The 25375-nt window shown below is 39.9% G+C and overlaps 1 protein-coding gene across 2 annotated transcripts in view; it reads left to right on the plus strand.

The window, feature by feature from the left end:
• The first annotated feature begins 584 nt into the window (after positions 1-584).
• Positions 585-25375, plus strand: part of DNAAF9 (dynein axonemal assembly factor 9) — a 117753-nt gene continuing 92962 nt past the window's right edge. For both annotated transcript variants that reach the window (XM_024742976.1, XM_024742975.1), the window contains exons 1-5: positions 585-696; positions 3685-3809; positions 5031-5127; positions 6090-6196; positions 20443-20520. In XM_024742976.1, coding sequence (XP_024598744.1) covers positions 3795-3809; positions 5031-5127; positions 6090-6196; positions 20443-20520 — 297 coding nt within the window. In that variant the 5' untranslated portion in view covers positions 585-696; positions 3685-3794. The remainder of the gene's footprint in view (positions 697-3684; positions 3810-5030; positions 5128-6089; positions 6197-20442; positions 20521-25375) is intronic.

Here is a 25375-nt window from a genome sequence, read left to right on the forward strand (position 1 = left end):
TCGTGAAGACCATCTGTAGGCATGTTTACTACATGCTTCAGCACCCAGCAGAGTGCTAGGCCTTGGGCCTGATAAATATTTGTGAAATGATGGATGTCTGAGGTTTCATTCACTTGTCCTCTTTTTACTTCTTTGAGTTCTTTTCAAACCACCTTAATCTTCCTTTATTTAATTCCACGTGTTTTGGTAAAGGTCTCTTTGAGAAGAGAATACTTTTCTGATGCCTATTCCTATTCTAACTGAAAGTATTAAAAAATTTTAACCAACTATGGCAGGACTTGGACTATATTTTCTGGTTCCTTCTATCCTCAAGAATTGCTTTTGATTAAATTAACAGCTTCTATGTTCTGTGCTGTTTGATTGTCTCAACTATATAGGTCTTGAATCCATGTAAAAGTACTTGATGCTGAGGCCTGCTTCTTTCAGAGTTGTTTAGTTTGGCTTCTGGCACAAAACTGGTCTGAGGTGCTGCCTTTAACTTAACCACTAGGGTTTTGCTGAGCAGGGGCAAACCGTTGGGACTCATATGTTCCCCGTAGTACAGTACAGCTGATCAAAGCCTTTTTTGCCTTGCAGGAATCGATAGCAGGTACAATGAAGGCTGCAGAGAGCTGGCAAATTATCTTCTGTTTGGTTTGTACAATCAGAATACCAGTGATTTTGAGAAAACAGGGTTTTCTGAAGAGGTTCTAGATGGTAAGTATATATTGGTGAACTCTGTGTGAGAGAGGAGTAAGTGATATAGTACTTTGGATTCTTATTTCATGGACTTTTTATGGAAAAATATGATCAAATTTAAAATAGCCTGAAGATCCAGTATATTTTTGCTTTTTTTATTAATGAAAAACGACATTTCTTCTTTGCTGATATGTTAAGTAATATGCTCTGTAGGTTACCTGCTGGATTATAAGAGACTAGTGACAAGTAGTTTTCAGAGTATGTTTACTAGATAAATCGGTTTTAGAGGAAAAAAGTAAACATCAATATTTGGCTTTATATCTTCTTGGCAAGGTACTAGTTTTCCTCTGAATTTTCCATTGCCTCTACATGCTGGGAGGTTCATATTATGTGCCATTGTCCTATGAAAGCACTCTCAGCTGTGATTCAAGGATAAGCCTGCAGGCTACTCCTGCAAGGAGGACTTCATGTGGATCTTCAGCTTAGGAACAAAGGCTCTTTGTCCTGCTCTGTCTTTGGGAATTGTTTTCTGTGAGCTGTAATTTATGACGATGCCTGTGACTACAATGCAGACTTTCTGCTTACATTCCCCTTTCCTTGGCTCTGAGACACTCACCCTGTGTTCATGCTGCTATGGGGTGATGCCCAGGAGCTATCTCTGATATCACATACTTAGCATTATGACTTGTCTGCCAGGTGGATCAGGAGACACAGGAATAGACAAGTCAAAATGGATGAGAGACAGCTCTTGTGAAGCAGCTGGGGGACGTGTGAAAGCAAACATCTGATGTTGAAATAATCTTGCTGTGGATCTAGTACAGTGGTTCTCAACTGGGGGCAGTTTTATCCCCCAGGGGACATTTGGCAATATCTGAAGACATTTTTGATTGTCACAACTGGGCAGAGTGGGTAGAGGCCAAAGATGCTGCTAAACATCCTACAATGCGTACACAGGACAGCTCCCCACAACAAAGAATGATCTGGTCTAAACTGTCAGTAGTGCTGAAGGTGAAGAACCCTGGCCTAGTGTATGTGAAAATTCTTCTGTAATAAAGTCCTTAATAGTATCAATCCTTATAGATTGGTGAAAGATTTTCTTTTTATCAGGAAGTACAGAAAGCAGGGTGAAATTATTCCTTCTGTTAATTTTTTTTCAATTCAAATTTAGTTTCAGATTTTGATTTTAAAAAATGCTTTCTTAGACTGTAAAACATACTGGTTTGGAAAGAATTCATCTTGGCAGCTCATTTAGACAGTTACAAAAAGGCAGATACTTGTATCAACCACACATTTCACTGCAGTCAAGGTTGCTAAGGACATTGCAGTACTGAAATTAAGGAAGTAGTTTAAATCCTCAGAGGTGCTCCTTTTTGCTTATCTTGTCTTTATCCTGTCACCTAGCACAATGAGTGCTTATAAAGTGAGCGTTTTCTTCCAAATTAATAAATTCATTTTTTAAATCCAAGTAACTAGAAAGCTGAGTTCACCAGATTTATCTTCTACATTACAATCCCTAATTATCTGAGAGAAAAAGAGGCAAACACAAAGGATTTATTTTAAAAAGAAACTTTTAAAATAGTTTACTTGCTCTATGCTTTCTTCTTTTACCTGACTGTGTTAAAATTTATTTGTAGTGATGACATCAGTCTTGTGAGATCCTGAGCATGCTTCATTAGGTTTAGTAGCTGTTGCATTATTTCTTTTATTGGTTCCTAATTCTTTGAAGTATGTTACACATTAGTATAGAGTACAGTCTATACAGGAAGCCCTCAGTGACATCAAACTCTCACTATTGAGTAGGTGACCTACAGGTGATTCAGGGTGGGTCTCCCAGCAGAATGAGACGGGGCTTCTTTCCCATCCCTTGCTACCTTTTAACTCTAGCACTTAGCTGAGAGTCAGCAGTGAAGAGCCTGCTCCATACTGTGTTGCCTAGAACACCTAGGGTCTGACCAGGTGTGGAGCTCAGAGTGGCTTAAAAGGCCACCATCATGGAGCTTTATTTCATGGGGCCACCCAGCTGTGCAGTCAGCTGAGATCAGTATTCACTGGGCTTATGTTTTTGTAGATTATGGTCCGTCACACTGTGTTACTGTGTTGGCATTGCCCTAAACCTGCTGCCTCAGTTGCTTCCTGCCCCCACGCTCCTCTCTCACTTCCAGCCATCTCCTCTAGCCCCTTCCCTAGTGTCATCTTGTTAGAAAGAGGCCTAATGACTTTGGTTTCTGAGGAGCCGTAGAATGGAGCCTCTGCTTTTCTTCTGGAAGTGTGACTGCTTTCTTTCTCAGTGTTCAAACTCTTTTAATATTCCTGCCCCATTCCATGACTTGTTTGTTCGTTTACTTGGTTTTATTTGCACCTTTGGGATTGCTTTATTTATTTGACCCACCAGCATCGATGGTTATTCCCTAAATCTGTGAGCTGCTGATCACGTGCCTCTACTTCCTTCCTCCCAGCCTTTCCTGTGTACAGAGTTTACATCTGTATACAATAACCCTTCCCAGGTTGCAAGGCAAAGGGTATCCTCGGGCCCACGATTTGCCTTGAGCCAGATGAGCCAGCAGCCAAGAGCTTTATACACTGATGTCTGCAGGAGAACCAGTCACTGGCCATATTTGGTGCTGTTTTCCTGCCTCAGTGGCTTTTACCTGTAGAGTTTCCAATTACTATCTATCTCCACAGCGAAGTACACAGTTGAGTTTGGTACAACAAATTTTGCTGTGTTGAACTTTGTGAAACACCTTGAAAGCTGTTCTTTTGACTTTTCTACCACAACCAGAGGGCCACAGTAGTGGAAGCATAGCATGGGGATGAGGAAATGCTTGCTGTCCACACTTGAGTGTTCTCTAGTCACTTTGAAGCACGTTGCCTAATTAAAGAATTTTCAGTTTAGAGTTTTGTTACATTGTTTCTGTAGTTTTAATGGTTTTACTGATTATGTGGGCGGAAGATGTGTAAAGGAAATGCCTTTGACAATCTTGTGTTTTAATTTTGTTTTTCTTACAGATGTGATTATATTGATTAAATCAGATAGTGTCCATCTGTACTGTAATCCTATAAATTATCGCTATCTTTTACCCTATGTGGCACATTGGAGAAATCTGCATTTCCACTGCATGACCGAAAATGAGGTGAGGAGAAACGATAAAATAGGCGCTTAGAGACACTCTGAGGATATTCGTTCAGGAAAATGTATTGATAGAATGGGAACAGGAGGTCCTTAAAGAAATCAAATTGGGGAGTTCCCTGGTGGTCCAGTGGTTAGGACTCCAAGCTTCCACTGCAGGGGGCATGGGTTTGATCCCTGGTTGTGGAACTAAGATCCCACATGCCGCGCAACATGGCCCCCCCAAAAAATAAAAATTTGTGAAATGTGGTTACACAAAAAAAGGTTATTTTTTTTAGTGGAACTTTTCATATTTCATTATGAGGCTACCCTAGCAATAAATTATACGCCTGAAAGAGACAAAAAGGACTATTAAAATTGGGACCTAATAGTGGGCTTGTGAACCTGCCTTCCTACCCTGCTTCTTTATCCCCGGCCTGGGTCCATTCTCTCGGGCCTAGCAACTGCCCCAGGAGAATTTGATAAGCTCTGTGACATTTCCATGTTTGGATTTCTTGGTATTTGTTTCTATTTCCCTTTAGACCCTTTTCAAGATTTGGCTAGAAATCAAATTGGGACTTAAGATTTAGGATTTCGTGGAAATTGTGACCCAGTGTAGGTCCAGAACGTTTCTTGCCATATGAGCATTTGGGGGACTTTTGAGGGCAAGTTTTATCTCTTGCATTTAGGTCTCTGATCCATTTTGAGTTGATTTTTGTATGTGGTGTAAGGTAAGGGAATGACGTGTTTCTGACCAGCAAATACTGAAAGTTGCCTTTAAAAATACCCTCTTGGGCTTCCCTGGTGGCGCAGTGGTTGGCAGTCCGCCTGCCGATGCAGGGGACGCGGGTTCGTGCCCCGGTTCGGGAGGATCCCGCGTGCCGCGGAGCGCCTGGGCCCGTGAGCCATGGCCGCTGGGCCTGCACGTCCGGAGCCTGTGCTCCGCAATGGGAGAGGCCACAGCAGTGAGAGGCCCGCGTACCGAAAAAAAAAAAAAAATACCCTCTTGATGGGAATTCCCTAGCGTTCCAGTGGTTAGGACTCTGTGCTTTTACTGCCGAGGAATGGGTTCAGTCCCTAGTCAGGGAACTAAGATCCCGCAAGCCACGCAATGCGGCCAAGCAAAACAAAACAAACAAAAAAACCCTCTTGGGACATTTGGGACAACTAATAAAAATGCACAGAAAATATGGGATTTTGTATGATGTCTCATTAGAGCGTGTTCCCTTTCTATTTCCTTCTTTAGTATGAAGATGAGGAAGCTGCAGAAGAATTTAAAATTGCCAGTTTTGTGGACATGGTTCGAGACTGTAGTAGAATTGGCATTCCTTACAGCTCCCAAGGTGCGTATCTGACAGTCAGTCATTTTAGAACCTTGCTGGGATGGTGTGTGAATCGAATGTCCTTACTTCTCCTTTCAGTGGAGGCATTCAGCTGGGAAACCTGTTGATCTGTTTTCACTAAAGGCAAAGAGGATCAAGCAGAATGAAATTTGGGAACTTTCCTATGCAAGCTTGTATTCATAACTGAAGTTTCTGCAGCAACACAGCATGCTACCAGCAGCAGTCAGAAGAACTGATAAGGGATTTACCATAGTTGCCATCTATGCTATACCACTTATTATACTTGAAGTGTAGATGTGGGGCCTCTTGCTAATAAGAAATAGTAATTTGGGTAGCTGTTAAAAATATGCTGACAGTGAGACTCAAAAATAATGTGTAGGGGACTTCCCTGGTGGTCCAGTGGTTAAGACTCTGTGCTTCCAGTGCAGGGGGCACAGGTTCGATCCCTGGTCTGGGAACTAAGATCCCACGTGCCAACACGGCATGGCCGAGAAAAAAAAGTGTGAAAACATAGGGAAAAAATGAACAAGCTTAGCAGTGCTTGTATCTTATTTATGAAAAAAAAAAAACTTTGCACATTGAAGCTTGTTGTTATAAGAAAAGAAAAATTTTGATTTGGTAATTTTCCCTTGAGGAAGTTGGTTAGCTGTGTTTCTTAAGGGAAAGGAGCCAAGTTTTAATAAATTTGTCTATTAATAAATATATCCACTTAGTGATACAAGTCAGATGTAGTAGGCCACTATTTATTTATTTATTTACTTACTTAGGAAACCAGAATGTGAAAAAATACTGTAGAGAAATCTGAATTTTTGTAACTTGTTTGTGTATCTGTTTCAGTTTTATTTTGCTTGATGAGGCTGTGGTGAACTTGTGAGAAATGATGTCTAATGACCACATTAGATCAGGTTTAGACTGCTATATCCAGGACGGTATTTGATACATGTTGTACTTGATTCCTCTAGGTCACTTGCAGATATTTGATATGTTTGTAGTGGAGAAATGGCCAATTGTACAGGCCTTTGCACTTGAGGGCATTGGAGGGGATGGATTTTTTACCATGAAATACGAGGTATGTATGAAAAGCAGTGTGCCTGGTTTTTGTCTACCACTGGGCTGTTTTTATGAAGGCCCACAATGTAGGTGTATAACACTCTGAAAAGCTGGCAGTGACTCCAAAGGGCATGGAGCAAGTTAAAAGAAATGGAAAATAGTTGCTATTTAAGGCTAGTCCCCAAACTGAGCTCCTGTGCCCTTTATTCTTGGAGTTCCTCTCTGTCCTCCTTCCTCTCCTTTCCCCATTCTAAGTTCACTGTAGCACCCTAGGCTGACTCCTATGTCACCCATATTTGTCACACCCACTCACCCATTCACCCACCCCTGATCTCTGGATTAGAAGCTCCTTGAGAACAAAAGCATTCTTGTTGTTTGTAGCTCAGAAGTTCGTATAATTTAACTGTTCAAGAGCAATGAAAGGAGCAATGAGAATTTTGTATAAGTACTGTGTACTAGAGGAATAAAAGGGTTAGATTTTATGGTAAGAACAGTATCTTTTATTTCAGTATTCTTTGCATCTAGATGACCAATAAATATTTGTTAAGTGAATTAATGAATGAGACTGGGAGAGGGGATCATCCAGGGTACATATTAGGGAGGATGACCTGGTATCCACCTGCCTCCATAGGATCTGCACTGAAATGACCTGCCCCCAGTACAGGAAACCAGGGAGAGGGAACATTGACATGCTAGAAATGGGGACATACTCTTAGGGATAGAAGTAAGTGAGACCTTTGGAAGCAAGACCCAGGGCTAAGTCCTACCCCCTTCTGAGAAGTAGCAGTGTCCCTAAGAAATGTTTGGAGGCTCACCTGGCATACCCTGTAATGTAGAGGAACGTGGGCTGTAGGGATGAAGAGACACACACCACATCAGCCCTACTCTTCTTGCTCCAAACCAGTTTTCTCACATTGACCACAGGTAGCAGAACATCAACAAGGCTGTGGGAGCTGCCCCTGATAGCACCTAATGCCCTCTAATTTAGAAGAAGAGGGGCTTGAAAGGAGGCAAGCCATAGGAGGTAGAGAGGAAACTTAAAATTTTTAGTGATAATGGTAATGTTTATTTTTAATTAATTGTATAAACTAGGCATTTATACTGTCTCGTATACGCCAGGCACTGTTCTAAGCATTTTGCATGAATTAACTTTAATTCTTACAATACCCCTCCGAAGTAGGTACTATTACCATCCCTATTTTTTGGAAAGTTTAAATGAATTTCTTAAAGTCACAGAGCTAGTAGCCTGTGAGTGGCAGGGCTAGGGCCCAGTCAAGAGAGTCTGGCTTCAGAGCCTGTGCTCCTAACCCCTGGACTGCCACTAGATTAGAATTAGAAAGCAGTGCACTAGGAGGCTGTACAATTCATGCAGCTCAAATGGGGCAGGCCTCTGGCTTCTGCCTTAAGGTGCATCATACCATGAAGTCAAATCCAGGTAATGTAGATTTTTCCTGTAGGGTGGTGTTTTTAGGGGATGGGATGGGCAGTGAGGAGGAAACAGCACACATCATATTGTAAGAGTTACTACTATAAGTCTTCTCTCAAGATCCCTTTCTTCAGATCCTGCCCTTCTCTGTAGCCACTAATTTTCATTCTCTCAGATACTTTCCTTTCGTCTCCATCTCATTTCCCTTGACCTCACTTCTCTTCCTTACCCTGTCCTTCCTGGTCGTTTAAGGTATGGAGTAGTTTGGCCTACTGATCAGCTCTGCCATTATACTGTACTTCTCTCTGATTCACATATTAAAGGCCTGATAACTGCCTGAGCCAGAAAAGTTCTTGCCTTCTTTGAAAGCTAGGAGGAGAACTACGGATACTTACATCTTAATTTTTCAAACTTCTTTTTTATTACATGCTCATACCCAGAAGAAAATCCTTAATTCAGAGGATGTTTTCATCCCTGATGTGGTAGGTGCCAGCATGAGAAAGGAAGCCAGACCCACATAGCATTTACTTGGTATTTAGGCTGAGCCAAACTAAGTTATGGATATAGGGAACTCTTTCTTCCTGGAAGCAGTACAGGGAAGTTCCTCTGCTAGGGCTTTCCCTGCCTCCAACTTCCTTCTTACTCTCCAGCTGCTGGAACTGTATGACCTGGTAATGTAAATTTACATTAACTAGCTCCCCAAGGGGAGGATTCTAAAATAATCCTCTGAATAATGAGAATAACTACAGAGTAAACATTCATTCATCTTTTTATGGACAAACATAAGATTTTTGTACTGAAAGGTAGGATAAACCCTATGAAAAAATTCAAAAGGTAAGAAAGAGACCATAGCATATTAGATGCAGGGATAGATCAGCATGCTTTTAAAAAATATTTTCTCCAGGAAATAAAATAAAAATTGAGAAAAATATCTCTTTGTACTTTTTAAGAATGCAGTTTGTAAAACGAGAAATGAGATAGGTAGAGCAAGCAGAATTAAAAAGGGAGGTGGATGACATGAGGAAATATTGTTATGTCTCCAAATTCATTAGTAGAATTAAGATTTGAATTTCAAAATAGAAATCAGGGAGATTGGCCAAATGGCAGAGTAGAAAGACCCTGAGCCCACCTCCTGTCACAAGCACACCAAAATCAGAATTATTTGCAGAGCAACCATCGATGAAAAAAGACCACAACCTACCAGAAAAGACCTTCTACAACTAAAGACATAAGGAACGAACCACAACAAGACAGGTAGGAAGGGCAGACTTGCAATATAGTCAGGTCCTTTTCCCCCAGGTGGGTGACCCACAACTGGAGGATAATTACATTGCAGAGGTTCTCCCACAGCAGTGAGAGTTCTGAGCCCCACATTGGGCTCCCCAGCCTGGGGGCCCTGCACTGGGAAACTGAGCTCCCAGAGCATTTGACTTTTAAGGCCAGCAGGGCTTAATATCAGGAGTCCCACAGGACTGGGGGAAACAGAGACTTCATTCTTAAAGGGCGTGCACAAAATATCACACGCCCTGGGACTCAGGGCAAAAGCAGTAATTTGATAGGACCCCGGGCCAGGCTTACCTGCTGGTCTTGGGGACTCTCCCAGAGAGGCAAGAGGCAACTGCAGCTCACCCTGGGGACATAGACGCTGATGGCAGCCATTCCTTGGGAGCTCCCTTCTATCACGTGGACACTGATGCTAGTGGTTGCCATTGTGGAGTCCTCCCTCTAGCTCATTAGCACCAAGACCTGGCTTCAGTTGCCTGTAGGGACCAGTGCTGGGATGCCTCAGGCCAAACTAACCAGGCAGGGGAACAGCCCCACCCATCAGCAGGCTGGCTGCCTGAAGACTTCCTGAACCCACAGCTGCCTCTAGACACAGCTCCACCTACCTGTGGGAAGGCACCAGTCCCAGAATCCTCTGGGCCCCAGCCCTACCCTCTCAGAAGCCTGCTGCAGCCTTTGGACCAGTCTCACCAACCAAGGGGCAGACACCAGCTGCAAGAAAACCAGACTCCCACAGCCTGTGAATCCAGCCTGCCCAAAGCAGGCCAGACCCTGCCCTGAGAGCACTTTGGCCCCGGCCCCCTGCCCACTAGCAGCCAAATACAAGCTTCAGGACACCCTGGACCCCAAACCCAACTCTGTCAGGACACACACACACACACACACACACACACACACACACACACACACACACACACACAACAGTGATCTGACACCAGCTCTGGGATCCCTAGGCCTAGAAACCAGACTCCAAGACCCAGGTCTGCCTGCCAGGTGTCTGGTACTAACTCCAGGACCTGGCTTCACCCACCAGTGGACAGGCAACAACCCTGGAGTCTTCTGGACCCTGACTCTGCCTAGCAGTGAGCCAGCACTAGTCCTGGGGCCCCCTGAGGTTTTCCAGCCCCACCAACCAGCAGCTGGCAGCCTCTGCACAAGGCAGGGCCTGGCAACCAACTGGACCAGGCACCAACAAAGCCTACCACATCACCCAAATAGCCCTCTACAAAAGAAGGACCCACACAGCCCTCATGGGAGAACCCCTAGAGCATATAGCTTGGGTGACAAGGGGGGGTGCACTGCCGGGATGCATAGGATGTCTCCTACAGAAGACCACTTCTCCAAAGTTGGGAAACATAATTAACCTACCAGATAAATAAAAATACAAACAGCAACTTAGGCAAAATGAGGGGACAGAGGAACATGTTCCAGTCAAAGGAATTAGATAAAACCCCAGAAGATGAATTAAGTGAAGTGAAAAAGGCAATCTTCCCAAGAAAGAGTGCAGGGTAGTGATCATAAAGATGATCAAAGAATGTGGGTGGGGCTTCCCTGATGGCTCAGTGGTTAAGAATCCTCCTGCCAATGCAGGGGACATGGGTTCGATCCCCGGTCCAGGAAGATCCCACATGCCACGGAGCATCTAAGCCCATAGTCCACAGCTACTGGGCCTGTGCTCTAAAGCCCACAAGCCACAACTATTGAAGCTCTCGTGCCACAACTGCTGAAGCCCGCGCACCTAGAGCCTGTGCTCCTCGACAAGAGAAGCCAACACAATGAGAAGCCTGCGCACCGCAACGAAGAGTAGCCCCCACTCGCCACAACTAAAGAAAGCCCATGTGCGGCAACGAAGACCCAACACAACCAAAAAAATAAATTAAAAAAAAAAAAAGAATGTGGGTGAAGAATGGATGCACAGAGCAAGAAATTAGAAGTTTTTAACAAAGAGTTTGAAAATATAAAGAACAGCTAGAGATGAAGAATACAATAACGGAAATGAAAAATACATTAGAAGGAATCATCAGTATATTAAATGATACAGAAGAATGAATCAGTGAGCTGGAAGACAAAGTAGTGGAAATCACTGATGCTGAACAGAAAAAAGAATGAAATGAGGACAGTGTAACAGACCTCTGGGACAACATCAAGTGCACTAATATTTGCATTATAGGGGTCTTAGAAGGAGAAGAGAGAAAGGTGCTAAGAACATACTTGAAGACATAATAGCTGAAAACTTCCCTAACCTGGAATAGGTTACAGTTATTCACATCCAGGAAATGCAGAGTCCCATAAAGGAGTAACCCAAAGAGGAACACACCAAGACACGTTATAATTAAAATGGCAAAAATTAAAGAGAGAATATTAAAAGAGGCAAGACAAAAGGAACAAATAACATACAAGGGAACTCCCATAAGGCTGTGAGCTGATTTTTCAGCAGAAACTCTGCAGGCCAGAAGGGAGTACCATGATAAATTTAAAGTGACAAAAGGGAAAAACCTACAAGCACAAATGCACTACTCAGTAAGGCTCTCATGCATATTTGTTGATGAGAGCAAAAGCTTTATAGACAAGCAAAAGCTAAAAGAGTTCACCACCAAACCAGCTTTACAACCAATGTTAAAGGAACTTCTCTAGGTGAAAAAGAAAAGGCCACAACTAGAAACATGAAAATTATGAAATGAAAAAGCTCATCAGTAAAGGAAAACATACAGTAAAGATAGGAAATCATCCATGCACAAACCTAGTAGAAAGGTGAAAAGGCAAAAGTAGTAAAATCCACAGTATCCACAAATATACACAATAAGCACTTAAGGGATACACAGAAGAATTAGATGTAAAATGTGGTGGTGTTTTGCCGAAAGCCTGCTTTCTGTTTTAAGGTTTGTTGGATTCACTGGCAAAATAACCACTTGTTTCACACAAATAAACAGCTTTAATCCTTTAATGAAAGATGATTTAGCTTAATTTTAATATACAATCATTAGAAGGAAAGGAATAAGAATATTAGAGAAACATAACACGGTATATATACATCACGGAATTGGGCCAACACCTACTTCCAGATCCAAACAGCAGCTGGGAAGTCCTGAGTAACACCAGTCTGGAGCCCCAGTTGGGAAGGGTCCTGGGTGGTGCCTCCACCCCATGGGTGAGACTTCAGATCAGAGTTCCAGGGGCTTCCCTTTGTAATTCCAGGCCACAAACTGATATCAGTTTGCATGCCAAAATGCAGCTCTGGATTTACTTTAGCAATGCTGTTTGTTTCACCATGTGGGTCACAAGATTTTCCAGACCCCAGGGGACTGGCCAGGTCCCCGGGGCTCAAGAAATTCCAAGACCCACTCCCTTTCTTATTGTGAGTGCTGCTTGCCTTGCTAGCAGCATTGTTAGGTGTGCAAGCAAGCGTGCAGTCCAGGCTGGGTCACAGGTCAGTCAGAGGCCTGCTTCTGCATCTGAAGCCTGAACAAGACTACTTTATTAATTTTCCCAACAGATATCAAAAACAGTCATAGTGAGGGGAGGAGAGTGCAAACTGTGGGATTGTTAAAATGCATTTGAAATTAAGAGATCAACAACTTTAAACAATCAAGTATGTATATAGATCGCTATATAAAAACCTCATGGTAACCACAAACCAAAAGACTGTAATAGGTATACACAAAAAAGAAAAATCCACACAAAACACTAAAGATAGTCACAAGAGAACAAAAGAAGGAAAAGGGGAAAAAAGACCTACAAAAGCAACCCCAAAACAATTAACAAAATGGCAATAAGAACATATATATCAGTAATTACCTAAAATTTAAATGGACTGACTGCTCCAATCAGAAGACACAGAGTAGCTGAATGGATACAAAAACAAGACCTTTGTATATGCTGACTACAAGAGGCTTCACTTCAGGTCTAAAGACACACACAGACTGAAAGTGAGGGGATGGATAAAGGTATTCCATGCAAATGGAAATTAACAGAAAGCCAGGGTAGCAATACTTATATCAGACAAAATAGACCATAAAATAAAGGCTGTTGTAAGAGACAAAGAAGGACACTACATAATAATCAAGGAATCAATCCAAGGAGAAGATATAACAATTAAAAATATATACGCACCCAACATAGGAGCACCTAAATACATAAAGCAAATATTAATGGACATAAAGGGAGAAATCAACAGTAACACAATAACAGTAGAGGACTTTAACACCCCGTTTACATCAATGGACAGATCATCCAGACAGAAAATTAGTAAGGAAGCACTGGCCTTAAATGACACATTAGACTAAATAGACTTAATTGATATAGAGCATTCCATCCCAAAGCAGCAGAATACACATTCTTTTCAAGTGCCCATGGAACATTCTCCAGGATAGGTCACATACTAGGCCACAAAACAAGCCTTGGTACATTTTTTAAAAATTGAAATCATATCAAGCATCTTTTCCAACCACAACACTGACTAGAAACCAACTACAAGGAAAAAAACTGCAAAAACCACAAAACACATGGAGGGTTAACAATATGCTACTAAACAACGAATGGATCACTGAAGAAATCAAAAAGGAAATAAAAAATTACCTAGAGACAAATGAAAATGAAAACATGATGATCCAAAACCTATGGGACACAGCAAAAGCAGTTCTAAGGGGGAAGTTTATAGCAATACAAGCTTACCTTAGGAAACAAGAAAAATCTCAAATAAACAACCTAACCTTACACCTAAAGGAGCTAGAGAAAGAAGAACAAACAAAACCCAAAGTTAGTGGAAGGGAAAAAGTCATAAAGATGGCAGAAATAAATGAAATAGAGATTTTTTAAAAAAATAGATGAAACTAAAAGCTGGTTCTCTGAAAAGATAAAATTGATGAGTCTTTAGCCAGCCGCGTAAAGAAAAAAGGGAGAGAGCCTAAATCAATAATACCAGAAATGAAAAAGGAGAAGTTACAGCTGACACCACAGGAATACAAAGGATCATAAGAGACCACTACGAGCAACTATACATCAATAAAATGGACAAACTAGAAGAAATAGACCAATTCTTAAAAAGGTACAATCTCCCAAGACTGAACCAGGAAGAAATAAAAAATATGAACAGACCAATTACCAGTACTAAAATTGAATCAAAAACAAAAAACAAAACAAAACAAAAACACTCCCAGAAAACAATAGTCCAGGACCAGATGGCTTTACAGGTGAGTTCTACCAAACATTTAGAGAAGAATTAACACCTGTCCTTCTGAAACTGTTCCAGAAAACTGCAGAGAAGGAACACTTCCAAAATCATTCTTTGAGGCCAACATCACCTGATACCAAAACCAGACTAAGATACCATAAAAAAAGAAAACAACAGGCCAGTATCACTGATGAGCATAGATGCAAAAATCGTCAACAAAATCATCAACTGAATCCAACAGCACATTAAAAGGATCATACATCATGATCAAGTGGGATCTATCAATGGAAATTTGCAGTATCTGCAGATCAATCAGTGTGATACATCACATTAACAAGTTGAAGACTAAAAACCATATGATCATCTCAACAGATGCAGAAAAGGCAAAATTCAATACCCATTTATGATTAAAAACCCTCCAAAAAGTGGGCATAGAGAGAGCATACCTCAACATAATAAAAGCAATTTATGACAGAAAAGGAATCCAAATTGGAAAGGAAGAAGTAAAGCTTTCACTGTTTGTGGATGACATAATACTATACATAGAAAATCCTAAAGACACTACCAGAAAACTGCTAGAGCTCATCAATGAATTTGGTGAAGTTGCAGGTTATAAAATTAATATACAGAAATCTGTTGCATTTCTATACACTAACAATGAACTATCACAAAGAGAAATTAAGGAAACAATCCCATCTACCATTGCATCAAAAAGAATAAAATACCTAGGAATAAATCTGCCTAAAGAGGTAAAAGACCTATTCTCAGAAAACTGTATGACACTGATGAAAGAAATTAAAGATGACACAAATGGAAAGATATATACCGTGGTCTTGGATTGGAAGAAGTAATATTGTTAAAATGACCATACTACCTGAGGCAATCTACAGATTTGGTTCAATCCCTATCAAAATACCAATGGCATTTTTCATGGAACTAGAGCAAATAATTTTAAAATTTGTATGGAAACACAAAAGACCCCAAAGAGCCAAAACAGTCTTGAGAAAGAAGAAGAACAGAGCTGGAGGAATCGCAGTCCCTGACTTTAGACTATACTACAAAGCTGCAGTAATAACAGCAGTATGGTACTGGCACACAGGCACATAGATCAATGGAACAGAATAGAGAGCCCAGCAATAAACCCATGCACTTATGGTCAATTAATCTACAACAAAAGAGGCAAGAATATACAATGGAGAGAAGACAGTCTCCAATAAGTGGTGCTGGGAAAACCAGACAGCTACATGTAAAAGAATGAAATTAGAACATTGTCTAACACCATATACAAAAATAAACTCAAAGTGGATTAAAGACCGAAGTGTAAGGCTGGAAACCATAAAACTAGAGGAAAACCTAGGCAGAACACTCTGACATAAATTGTAGCAATAGTTTTTTGGATCTGCCTCCTGATGCAAATAAAATAAACAAATTAAAAATAAACAAGTCAGACCTGATTAAACTTAAAAAGCTTTCGCACAGCAAAGGAAACCGTCAACAAAATGAAGACAGCCTACTGAATGGGAGAAGATATTTGCAAATGATACAACTGATAAGAATTACTATCCAGAATATATAAAAAGCTCATACAACTCCACATCCAAAAAACAACCCAATCAAAAAATGGGCAGAAGTCCTAAACAGACATTTCTCCAAAGAAGACATGCAGATGGCCAACAGGCATGTGAAAAGATGCTCAACATCACTATCATCAGGGAAATGCAACTCAAAACCACAATGAGATATCACCTCACATTTGTCAGAATGACTGTCATCGAAAAGAACACAAATAAATGTTGGTAAGGATGTGGAGAAAAGGGAAGCCATCATACACTGTTGGTGGAAATGTAAATTGGTAGAGCCACTGTGGAAAACAGTATGGAGGTTCCTCAAAAAACTAAAAATATAACTATCTTATATCCCAGCAATTCCACTCCTGGGTATACATTCAAAAAAAAAAACCCCAAAACTCTAACTCAACAAGATACATGCACCCCAGTGTTCACAGCAACATTATTTACAGTTGCCAATATATGGACGCAACCTAAGTGTTCATCAGTAGATGAATGGATAAAGAAGATATGGTGTATATATATACAATGGAATACTGCTCAGCCATAAAAAAAGAATGAAAACTTGCCATTTGCAACAACATGGATGGATTTGGATGGTATGCTAAGTGAAATAAGTCAGAGAAACACAAATATGATATTTTATGTGGAATCTAAAAAAATACAAACTAGTGAATAAAATGAAAAAGAAATAGACTCGCAGATATAAAGAACTAACTAGTCGTTACCAGTGGGGAGAGGGAAGTGGGGAGGAGCAATATTAGGGGTAGGGGAATAAGAGGTACAAACTATTATGTATAAAATAAGGTACAAGGATATATTGTACAGCACAGGGAATATAGCCAATATTTTATAATAGCTATAAACACAGTATAAGCTTTAAAAATTGTGAATCACTATATTGTATACTTGCAACTTATATGATTTTACACATCAACTATACTTCAATATAAATAAATAAATTTTAAAAATAGAAATCAATTCAGTACCTCAGAAATCTAATTAGTTGACACACCTGTAAACCTGTTCCACAGTACAGAGGAAGGAGCCAAGTAGGCTAAATCAGTGAGGAAGAAGGTAATAAAATGGAGGATAGAGAATGGAAATAGGTGGCATCAAAAATGAATTAACTGAAGGTTATGTAGTAGTCTGTGTCGTCCTCCCCACCTCCCAAGTGATAAACAACCGGACATTTACCAACTGCCACCTCCACACTAGGAAAAACAAGGAACAAGGTGAGTGGATGGGTGGGGTTTCTCTATAGAAACTGAAAAACAAAACAAAGAGAACTCATTGGGTAGCGTAGCTTTTGATGGCTGAGAGTAAAGCTCTCTATCTACACTTTCACACTTAGAATATGAGGGAGTAGAGATCCTATAATAACTGCCTCCTGCCTGTCTACTCTCCCTATAAAACTTCCTGGTAGTTGACAAGCTCTGCTGAGAGCAGAAAGCGTCCAATCAGCCTTTTCATTTGAAAATATAAACAGGCAGTGAAGCTCACCACACATTTGATTAAATACCTGTAACTTGAAAGAAAAAGATCAAGATTTTTTAAAAACTCTGATTGATTAAGACCAAAGATAATTTATGATATAAAGGAAAAGTTAAGATACAAAACTCTCCTTAGGATGCCCAGAGAAATGTAAGATTTGGTGACTTATTAGAATAAGTGTTATTTTGTGATAAATGAATATAAGGAAAATATGAGCTCTGGAAAATGATAATTGATAAAATTAACAGAAGTTGGGAGGTAAAGTTAGGAAAATCTCAAAATATGAAAGTTTAGAAATAAAAGAGGTAGAAAATATGAGAAAAAACTTAAAAGTCATAGAGAACTTATCCATGAGGTTTGATAGCCATTAAGTAGGAGTTCTAGAAAAATAGAGCAGAGATATCAGAAGGGAGGAAATTTAAAAAAAAAAAAAGTAAACATTTCCAGTGATAAAGAGAAATAAAAGCTTTTAGCAAGCATCAGTGAAAGTAGAAAAACCTTAAATCTGTCTATGCCTTTTTTGAACATTGAGGATTAAAGAATATCATAAAAATCAGAAAAAATAAGTCTTATGCAATAAGACAACAGAAACTTGATTTCTCTCCTTCCCCAACCAAAAGAAACATTAAACAAAACATGTGAGGCATTGATTGTCAAGACACTAGACATCAGGCAATGAGGAATAGTGATTGCCTTGAGAGAGAGAAATAAACAAGGTGAGCCCCAAGAATGTCCTAGCTTACTACAGTTGACCCTTAAACAACAGGAGTTTGAACTGCATAGGTCCACTTACATGCAGATTTTTTTCAGTAGTAAATACTATAATACTACACGATCCACAGTTGGTGGAATCCATGGATGCAGAATTGCATTTACAGAGGGCTGACTATAAGTTATACATGGATTTTCGACTGCACAGAGGGTCAGTTCCCCAAACCCCCTTATTCAAGGGTCAACTGTACTTTGAGAAAATTTCCAGGCTATGGCACAGGAAGGGGGTACCCAGGTCGATCCCAGTGCACTTCCTGAGCTGAGTAGATGCAGCTGAGAGTCTGGTGAGACCAAGACGGCTAGAGTACTAAAGAGGAAATATTTGCTCCAAAACAGAACTCCCAAGATCTGCCAAGATTCCTCTTTCTCCCCACCCCCGCATTCAACAGCCTGTTGATATATGTGTTCATGTGTGATGTAACTACTGAAAGTGGAGGAAGAAAAAAATATCTGAAAGTATTCCAGAACAGTGCCTGATGCATGCTCAGAGCTGGGAATACTACCTGTTCCCACCAGTTTGACTCGAAAAATGCATAATTCACAAGGGGCATTGGATAGAGTCCTCAGAAGGGTTTTGTCTCCTGTGGGGAATAATCAGCCCTTGTCTGAGCACCAATCTGGACCCTCCTAACAATTTATAAAAGCAAGAACTGAAAGGATCAAACTGTTTCCAAGTAACTGCATTCCAGAACAAATCACAAGAATATTTATAGGAATACAAAAATATCTAGCACCCAACAAGGTAAAATTCACAGTGTCTGGCATCCAAAGATTATCAGTTTACAAAGAAGTGGGATAATAAGGGAATCAGTCCATCAAAATTGACCTAACATTGACAGAAATGTTAGAATTAGCAGACAAGGACATTAAAAGTTATTCTCACTGTTGCATATGTTCAAGAAGCTAGAGGAAAGACTGAACGTGTTGAACAGAAACAGAAAATATAAAAAAGACTCAGATTGAAAAAAAAAAAAAAAAGACTCAGATTGAACTTCTAGAAGTGAAAATTGCAATATCGAAGATGAAAAAATATACTGGATGGCAGTGACATTAAATTAGACTCTGCCAAAGAAAAGATTAGTGAATTTGAAGCCATAGCAGTAGAAACTATCCAAGATGAAGCACAGAGAGACTAAAGAATACAGAAGGATGAAAGAGCATCAGTGATTGCCAAATTAGTCGTAAGGACAGAATAAAGACATTTTAAAACTAAAAAAAATTTCCTCCCATTAATCTTTTCTTAGAAAGCTGTTGGAGGATGTTCTCCAGCAAACAAGTTAACCAAGGAACAGGAGACAAATTAAGCCATGGAATCAGATCCATCTCATGAGAGCACCAGGATGATAGCAAAGAGAAGTCTCATAGTGAAAGTTGCAGTTGCACAGCAAGCTTACATAACAGGCATACCAGAATGAAGCAAGAAGAAAAAGCAATGATAGATTATCTGATATCTTTAAGCCAGTGGTTCTCAATTGGGGTGATTTCGCTGTCCCTTCTTCCCCCTCCCCCCAGGTCACTTGGCAATATTTGGACATGCTTTTGATTTGCCTGGTCCGGGGCTGGGGGATGGGTTGTAGGCATCTAGTGAGTAGAGGTCAGGGATTTTGCACAAGGCAATGCACAGGGCAGCCCCTCACAACAAAGGAATAACTGGCCCAAAATGACAGTAGTGTTGCTACTGAGAAACCCTAGTGTAAGCATACTAGCAAATTAAGTGGGAAAGGTAGAAAAAATTTTAGAATTGAGTTTTTAAATTACACAAGTGAAAAGAATGAAGCTGTTGGTAGCTCTTGGAAAAACAAAATTTGTTTAAGAAAGCAAATATGAGTATGGTATGCACTTGGCCTGCAGTAAATTTTATATATTTTTTAATATATATATTTATATATATATATCCTTAATATTATAAACAATAACTACTGGTATAACCAAAAAAGTCATGATATTAGATAATGTTAAGGTGTATATGTGAGAAAACGTATGAGAATGGGGATAGGCGTAGCAGAGCTACATCTTAGTACCATAAGTCAGTATTTAATTTCTAAATTGATAAATCAAGAAAGTGATAGAAGCTTATATCAAAATATGGAGGTAATTACCAAAAAGAAAATGTTAAAAGACTTGAAAGTGGTTGCCTCTGAGGATTAAGACTAGTGGAGGTTTGTGAAAGGTTGGAGTTGGGATTAAAATTTTTTTATTACAAGCCTTTAGGACTAGTATTTGATTTTTTAAAACTATAGGAATGTATTATTTTAATTAAAATTTTATTCTAAACAAAGACAAAATATTTTTGTGTGTATATGTGTATAAATATATATATGCCCATCATTGAAGATATTCAGAAGATATACCAAAGTTTCTGAACAGATAGTTTCCTTGAATGGGACACATTTATTAATATGTATAGGTTCTAGTATAATATAAAATTTTTATTTATTATTCTAATCACTGAGTTTTTACCAAGATAGTCATTTCTAAATGTCAGGAAATAATTCTGATCATCCTAATGATACTGACTCAGTTATTTCAATGTTTTTCCCCTTGTGTTGCAGTTGCAGGATGTGAGTTTGAATCTGTGGAATGTCTACAGCAAGATGGATCCTATGTCTCTGGAGACTTTGCTTTCAGAAGTAAGGAGCTATACTGTATTTAACTTATAAATATTACAGCCAGCTCAATTATCCACTAATGGTATTTAACTTGTAGAAATGCAGGATATATTTTAGTTTGCTTTAGTCAAAGAATTGAACAGTTTCTCCCCCAATTATTATCTTGAACTTCTTGGGGGGTGGAAGGGGACCTCTTCCACTGTGAGGAAACCTCACCTGAGATGAGACCAAGGCTGCCTGCCTGGTCCAAGATTTAGGTTTTGACCTAAAGACATTCTTTCCCTTGGGCTGGACTTTAGAAAAACAATAAAGAGGGTGTCTTTTTGCACTCTTTCTCTGGCATGAAAAGATTAAAAAGTTGGTGTATGCCTTAAAAGAATCAAGGATTAGGCAGGGGTTGGCAACGTTTTTCTGTAAAGGGGTAGACAGTAACATTTTAGGCCTTGTGGGCCCTGTGTCTCTGTTTGAACTACTCAGCAATGCCATTATAGACAGTGCTTTAACAAATGAGTGTGTCTGTGTTCCAAGGAAAGGCCATAATTTACTGACTCCTGGATTAAAGGGTCAGGCATTAATTTTTCATCTGAACTTTGAAGAAAAAATTCACAGTGCACAGAGCAATTTGCAATGAGGAGCAACAAACAAAACTAAGGTATAGGTACTTTGTTTAAACAGCTCAGTAGTGTCTCTCAGGGGTCATGGATGGATATGCATGGAAAAAGAACAGCTTGTATGTAGCCTTTTAATGAAATGAGCTGTGAAATCAAGACCCAACAAAAATAATTCAAAAAATGAAGACTGCACATCAGTCTTACAAATATTAATGCCTATACTTTAAGTAAAATGGTAGCAAACAGTATCATATTAAAAGAACATTCTGTGATGAAGCAGAGTTTATTAAGGGCTTAATATTTAGTTTAATATCAGGAAATCTATTAATGTAATCACTACTGATTTTTCTCCTTGGAACCATTTATGATAGCTCCATAGATGCTGAAAAGGCATTTGATGAAATTGAACATCCATTCTGTTAAACATTTCTAATAAAATAGGAATATAAAAGAAAATTAAAACCTGAACTTTTTGTTCTTTAAAAAGACCTAATCATCATCATCAATCCATGGCTTGCCTAATTATGGGAAAAAGTGAAAATGCAAAAATTACAACATTAAGAATGTAAGAATGATGGTAATTCCCTGGCGTTCTAGTGGCTAGGACTCCGTGCTTCCACTGCTGAGGGCCCAGGTTCAATCCCTGGTTGGGGAACTAAGATCCCGCAAGCTGCGTGGCATGGCCACAAGAAGAAAAAAAAAGAGGAAAAAAGAGTGTAAGAATGTTAAATAAAATTTAACCACAGACAAATAAGAGAGATAAGTAGTTTAGGAGTTTCTGCACAGTATCTGGGACCCATGCCCCACTTGCATGCAGTGCCCTGAACGTGAGGATGCTTCAGGTCACACATGGAAGCTAGACATAGCATTGTAGTTTGAGAACATCACAAGCATCTCTGGAGTCAATGGAATGGGACCACTCAGGAGAGCATCTTTAATTACACCTAGAACAGCAGTGACATCATGCAACTGAAGAAGCAACAGTGGTAATCATCATGGGCTGTAGACCAGGCCATTTCCTGGTTTTCTGACTTCCAGTGAGCTTGGTATTCTTAAGTGATACCATGAAGAAGTAGAAAGGAAGCCCTTTTAATGTCTGATAGTGGACTTCCCATCTCACAGGAAGAGTGAGGAGGACTCAGGGCCAGATTTAATTTTATTTAGAAAGAATAAAGTAAGGTGATATTTCTTATACCAAAATATGATTGAGCACATTTATACCCACTACACTATGGAGAGCTCTTACAAATTGATAAGAAAAATACAACAGTGGGGAACTAGGAGACAACCGGAATTGGCTGTTCACAAAATAAGAAATAAAAATGACCATGGTTTTCCACTCCCAGTTAGGGATATAGAAAGTCAAAAGAGACCATTATTCTCACCCTAATAACCAAAACAATCTGAATATGCAACAGAATAATAGTGTAAAATCATTAGAGAGCTGAAGATGCAAGGAAACCTCAAAGAACTCTGTTTTCTAAAAAAGTAGGGCCCTTCATAGGACACTGTTCTCATTTCCAGTAGAGCAGCAGGAGGAAGAGAAATCTATCACAGACAGGGATAAGAAAAAAATCAGTTGACCTTTTAAAGAGCTTTTAATGGCTGTATGTGAGTGAGTCAGCACCTACCCCTCAACTCTAAACCATAGGTCTTCACAAGCGCTCAGGGTAGTCCACCAAAGATTAGGAGCCAGGCAGGAGCACTGAGAACCATCCCCGCTGAGGTACTTGACACTCAGCTATAACCTGGATTAGCGCAGGAGAGCTGAGAGCAGTCATTTGGAGGCATTCCAGGTCTTTACAGAGTATAAGCAGCTGCCCTCTTAAGGCTGGGTGCAAGGCAGCAAGGCAAGGATCTCTCTACACAGACAGAGCCAAGGGGACTAGAGAGCAAAGAGAACTCGTTAGCCACCCAGAAATGTGGTAGCCAGCTTGTAAAGCAGGGAGAGATTGTCCATGATTCCGCAAGCTGGTAGCTCAGCTATAAAATGCAAAGAAATTTCCAGAATCTTGTCCCAGTACTCTGAGCAAAATCTTTATCAAAGTTCACACCCCACCCTCGAAATACTTGAATTTAGTGATGAAGTAAACCAAACTACAAATGCTACAAAATGCAGACCCTGATCAATTATAGATCAAGTTGACTTAGATCCCTGCTTTAGTGGCCTAACAAAAGAAAGGGATCTAGTGGCCCTTTCCTAGAGGTAAATGGTACTGTTTACCTCTGTTTTTACTGGTCTTTTATACAAAATGTCTGGCATATGATTTTTTAAAAATTATAAGACCAGAAGAAACAAGAAAATTTGATCTGTTTAAGTAACTGATAAAAATGCTAAAGAATCTGGAAGAAAATGGGACAACATGTGTGAAGAGTTGAGGAATTTTAGCAGAGACCTGAAAACTATAAAAAGAACCAAATGGAAATGCTAGAAATGAAAAATATATGGTATAGAAATGGAGGATTTATTAGGTTGGCTAATTTATCAGATTAGACACGAATGAAGAAAAGTTCAGTGAACTTGAAGATAAGTCAATAGGAAGTTTCCAAACTGAAGGACAGAGAGAAAAAGAGCAAAAGGGGTGAACAGAGAATCCAGTATCTGCCAGTGTCAAATGATCTAGCATAGTAGATCATTGGAGTCCCAGAAGGGAGAGTAGAGAGAAAATGGGGCTGGAAATTTAAGTTGATAATGTCTGAGAACTTTCCAAATTGATGAAATAAAATACATCGATCCACAGATCAAGAAGCTCAGTAAACCCTAAGTAGGATAAAATAAATATGTATGAAAATGACTATAAATTTGTGCAGGGTTCTCTGTGTTGAGTCTACAAGTGTTAATAAAATTCAAATCCAACAACCAAAAGAAGTTAAAATACAATTCTAGTCGTTACTTGTGCCTATAAAAAATTTTTAAAAAGGGAGCCAATCTGTACCCATATTACTTCTTAAAATCTACTTTTTTTTCTTCTCTCTTCTCTTGCTTAGCTGCTTCATAGCCTCCAAAGTTCTCTTTACAAACTCTTTTTCTCTTCAATATCCAAATACTTTTCTGTTCACATGTATTTTCTCTTTGCTAAGACTGGTAATCTTATAGTCAGAATTAGCATCTAGGCCTTAATTTTTACTGGTCAGTCACTGCTGGCAACTCTTTCTTGGCCAGGGATCCTACAGCTCCATGCTTCTTGGTCAGATCCTGCAAAGAGAAAATGCATACTGCTCTGAGATTTGATTTAGAAAGATGTTCAAAATATGTTTGGTGAGAAAAGTAAAAAGCAGAGTGTATTTCCATCTTTGTAAAATAATTTGTGTTCAGTGTCTTAGAAACTAAAGATGGTAGTCTCACTGGTGGTTGTTACTATTTTACTTATTTTCATTTTCTTGTATTTATTACATCATGTAATTCTTTTCTTTTAAATCTTTTTCTTCCTCCCTCCCTCCCTCCCTCCCTCCCTGCATTGGGTCTTCATTGCTGTGCATGGGCTTTCTCTAGTTGCAGCGAGCGGGGGCTCTTCATTGTGGTGCATGGGCTTCTCATTGCAGTGGCTTCTCTTGTTGTGTAGCACAGGCTCTAGGTGCACGGGCTTCAGTAGTTGTGCCACGTGGGCTCAGTAGTTGTGGTGCACGGGCTCTAGAGCGCAGGCTCAGTAGTTGTGGCACATGGGCTTAGTTGCTCCGTAGCATGTGGGATCTTCCCGGACCAGGGCTCGAACCTGTGTCCCCTGCATTGGCAGGCGGATTCTTAACCACTGCACCACCAGGGAAGTCCTACCTCGTGTAATTCTTAAAAATACTTTTAAATATTGAAATTAAGCTTCTTTTCCCTTTTTGAGTCACCTGAGATCAGACACTGCCGGATGCCAGCATAGGGGCAAGAGTTCTGTCTGAAGTTCAGGGTCCTTTCCTGGTGGCCAAGGGCCAAGGCACACTGGCATGTTTCTTGGGGTTTGCAGACTTCTGCTGCTTATCTGATCTTGATATCCATCTGGGCCTGTCTTCTGGATTCGGCCTTCAGGAGTCTGAGCAGAGAGACTTTCTCTTCTTCATCATCAGATCCAACGAACCAATTCTACCTCCATACACAGTATCCATTTCCACAAATGCACTGTTTGTGCTGGGGAAAAATTGGAGAATAGTGTGTCTAGTGGAAACCACACAGGCTCTGGGTATCCCTTACCTAGATATATTTTCACTTTTGCTAGTTGTTAGTATTGCATCCTTAGGTCATTTTACCATTTAGTACCTCAGTCTCCTCATCTATAAAG

This window comes from Neophocaena asiaeorientalis, unplaced genomic scaffold, assembly GCF_003031525.2.
Source record: "Neophocaena asiaeorientalis asiaeorientalis breed wild unplaced genomic scaffold, Neophocaena_asiaeorientalis_V1.1 scaffold82, whole genome shotgun sequence".
NCBI lineage: Eukaryota > Metazoa > Chordata > Mammalia > Artiodactyla > Phocoenidae > Neophocaena > Neophocaena asiaeorientalis.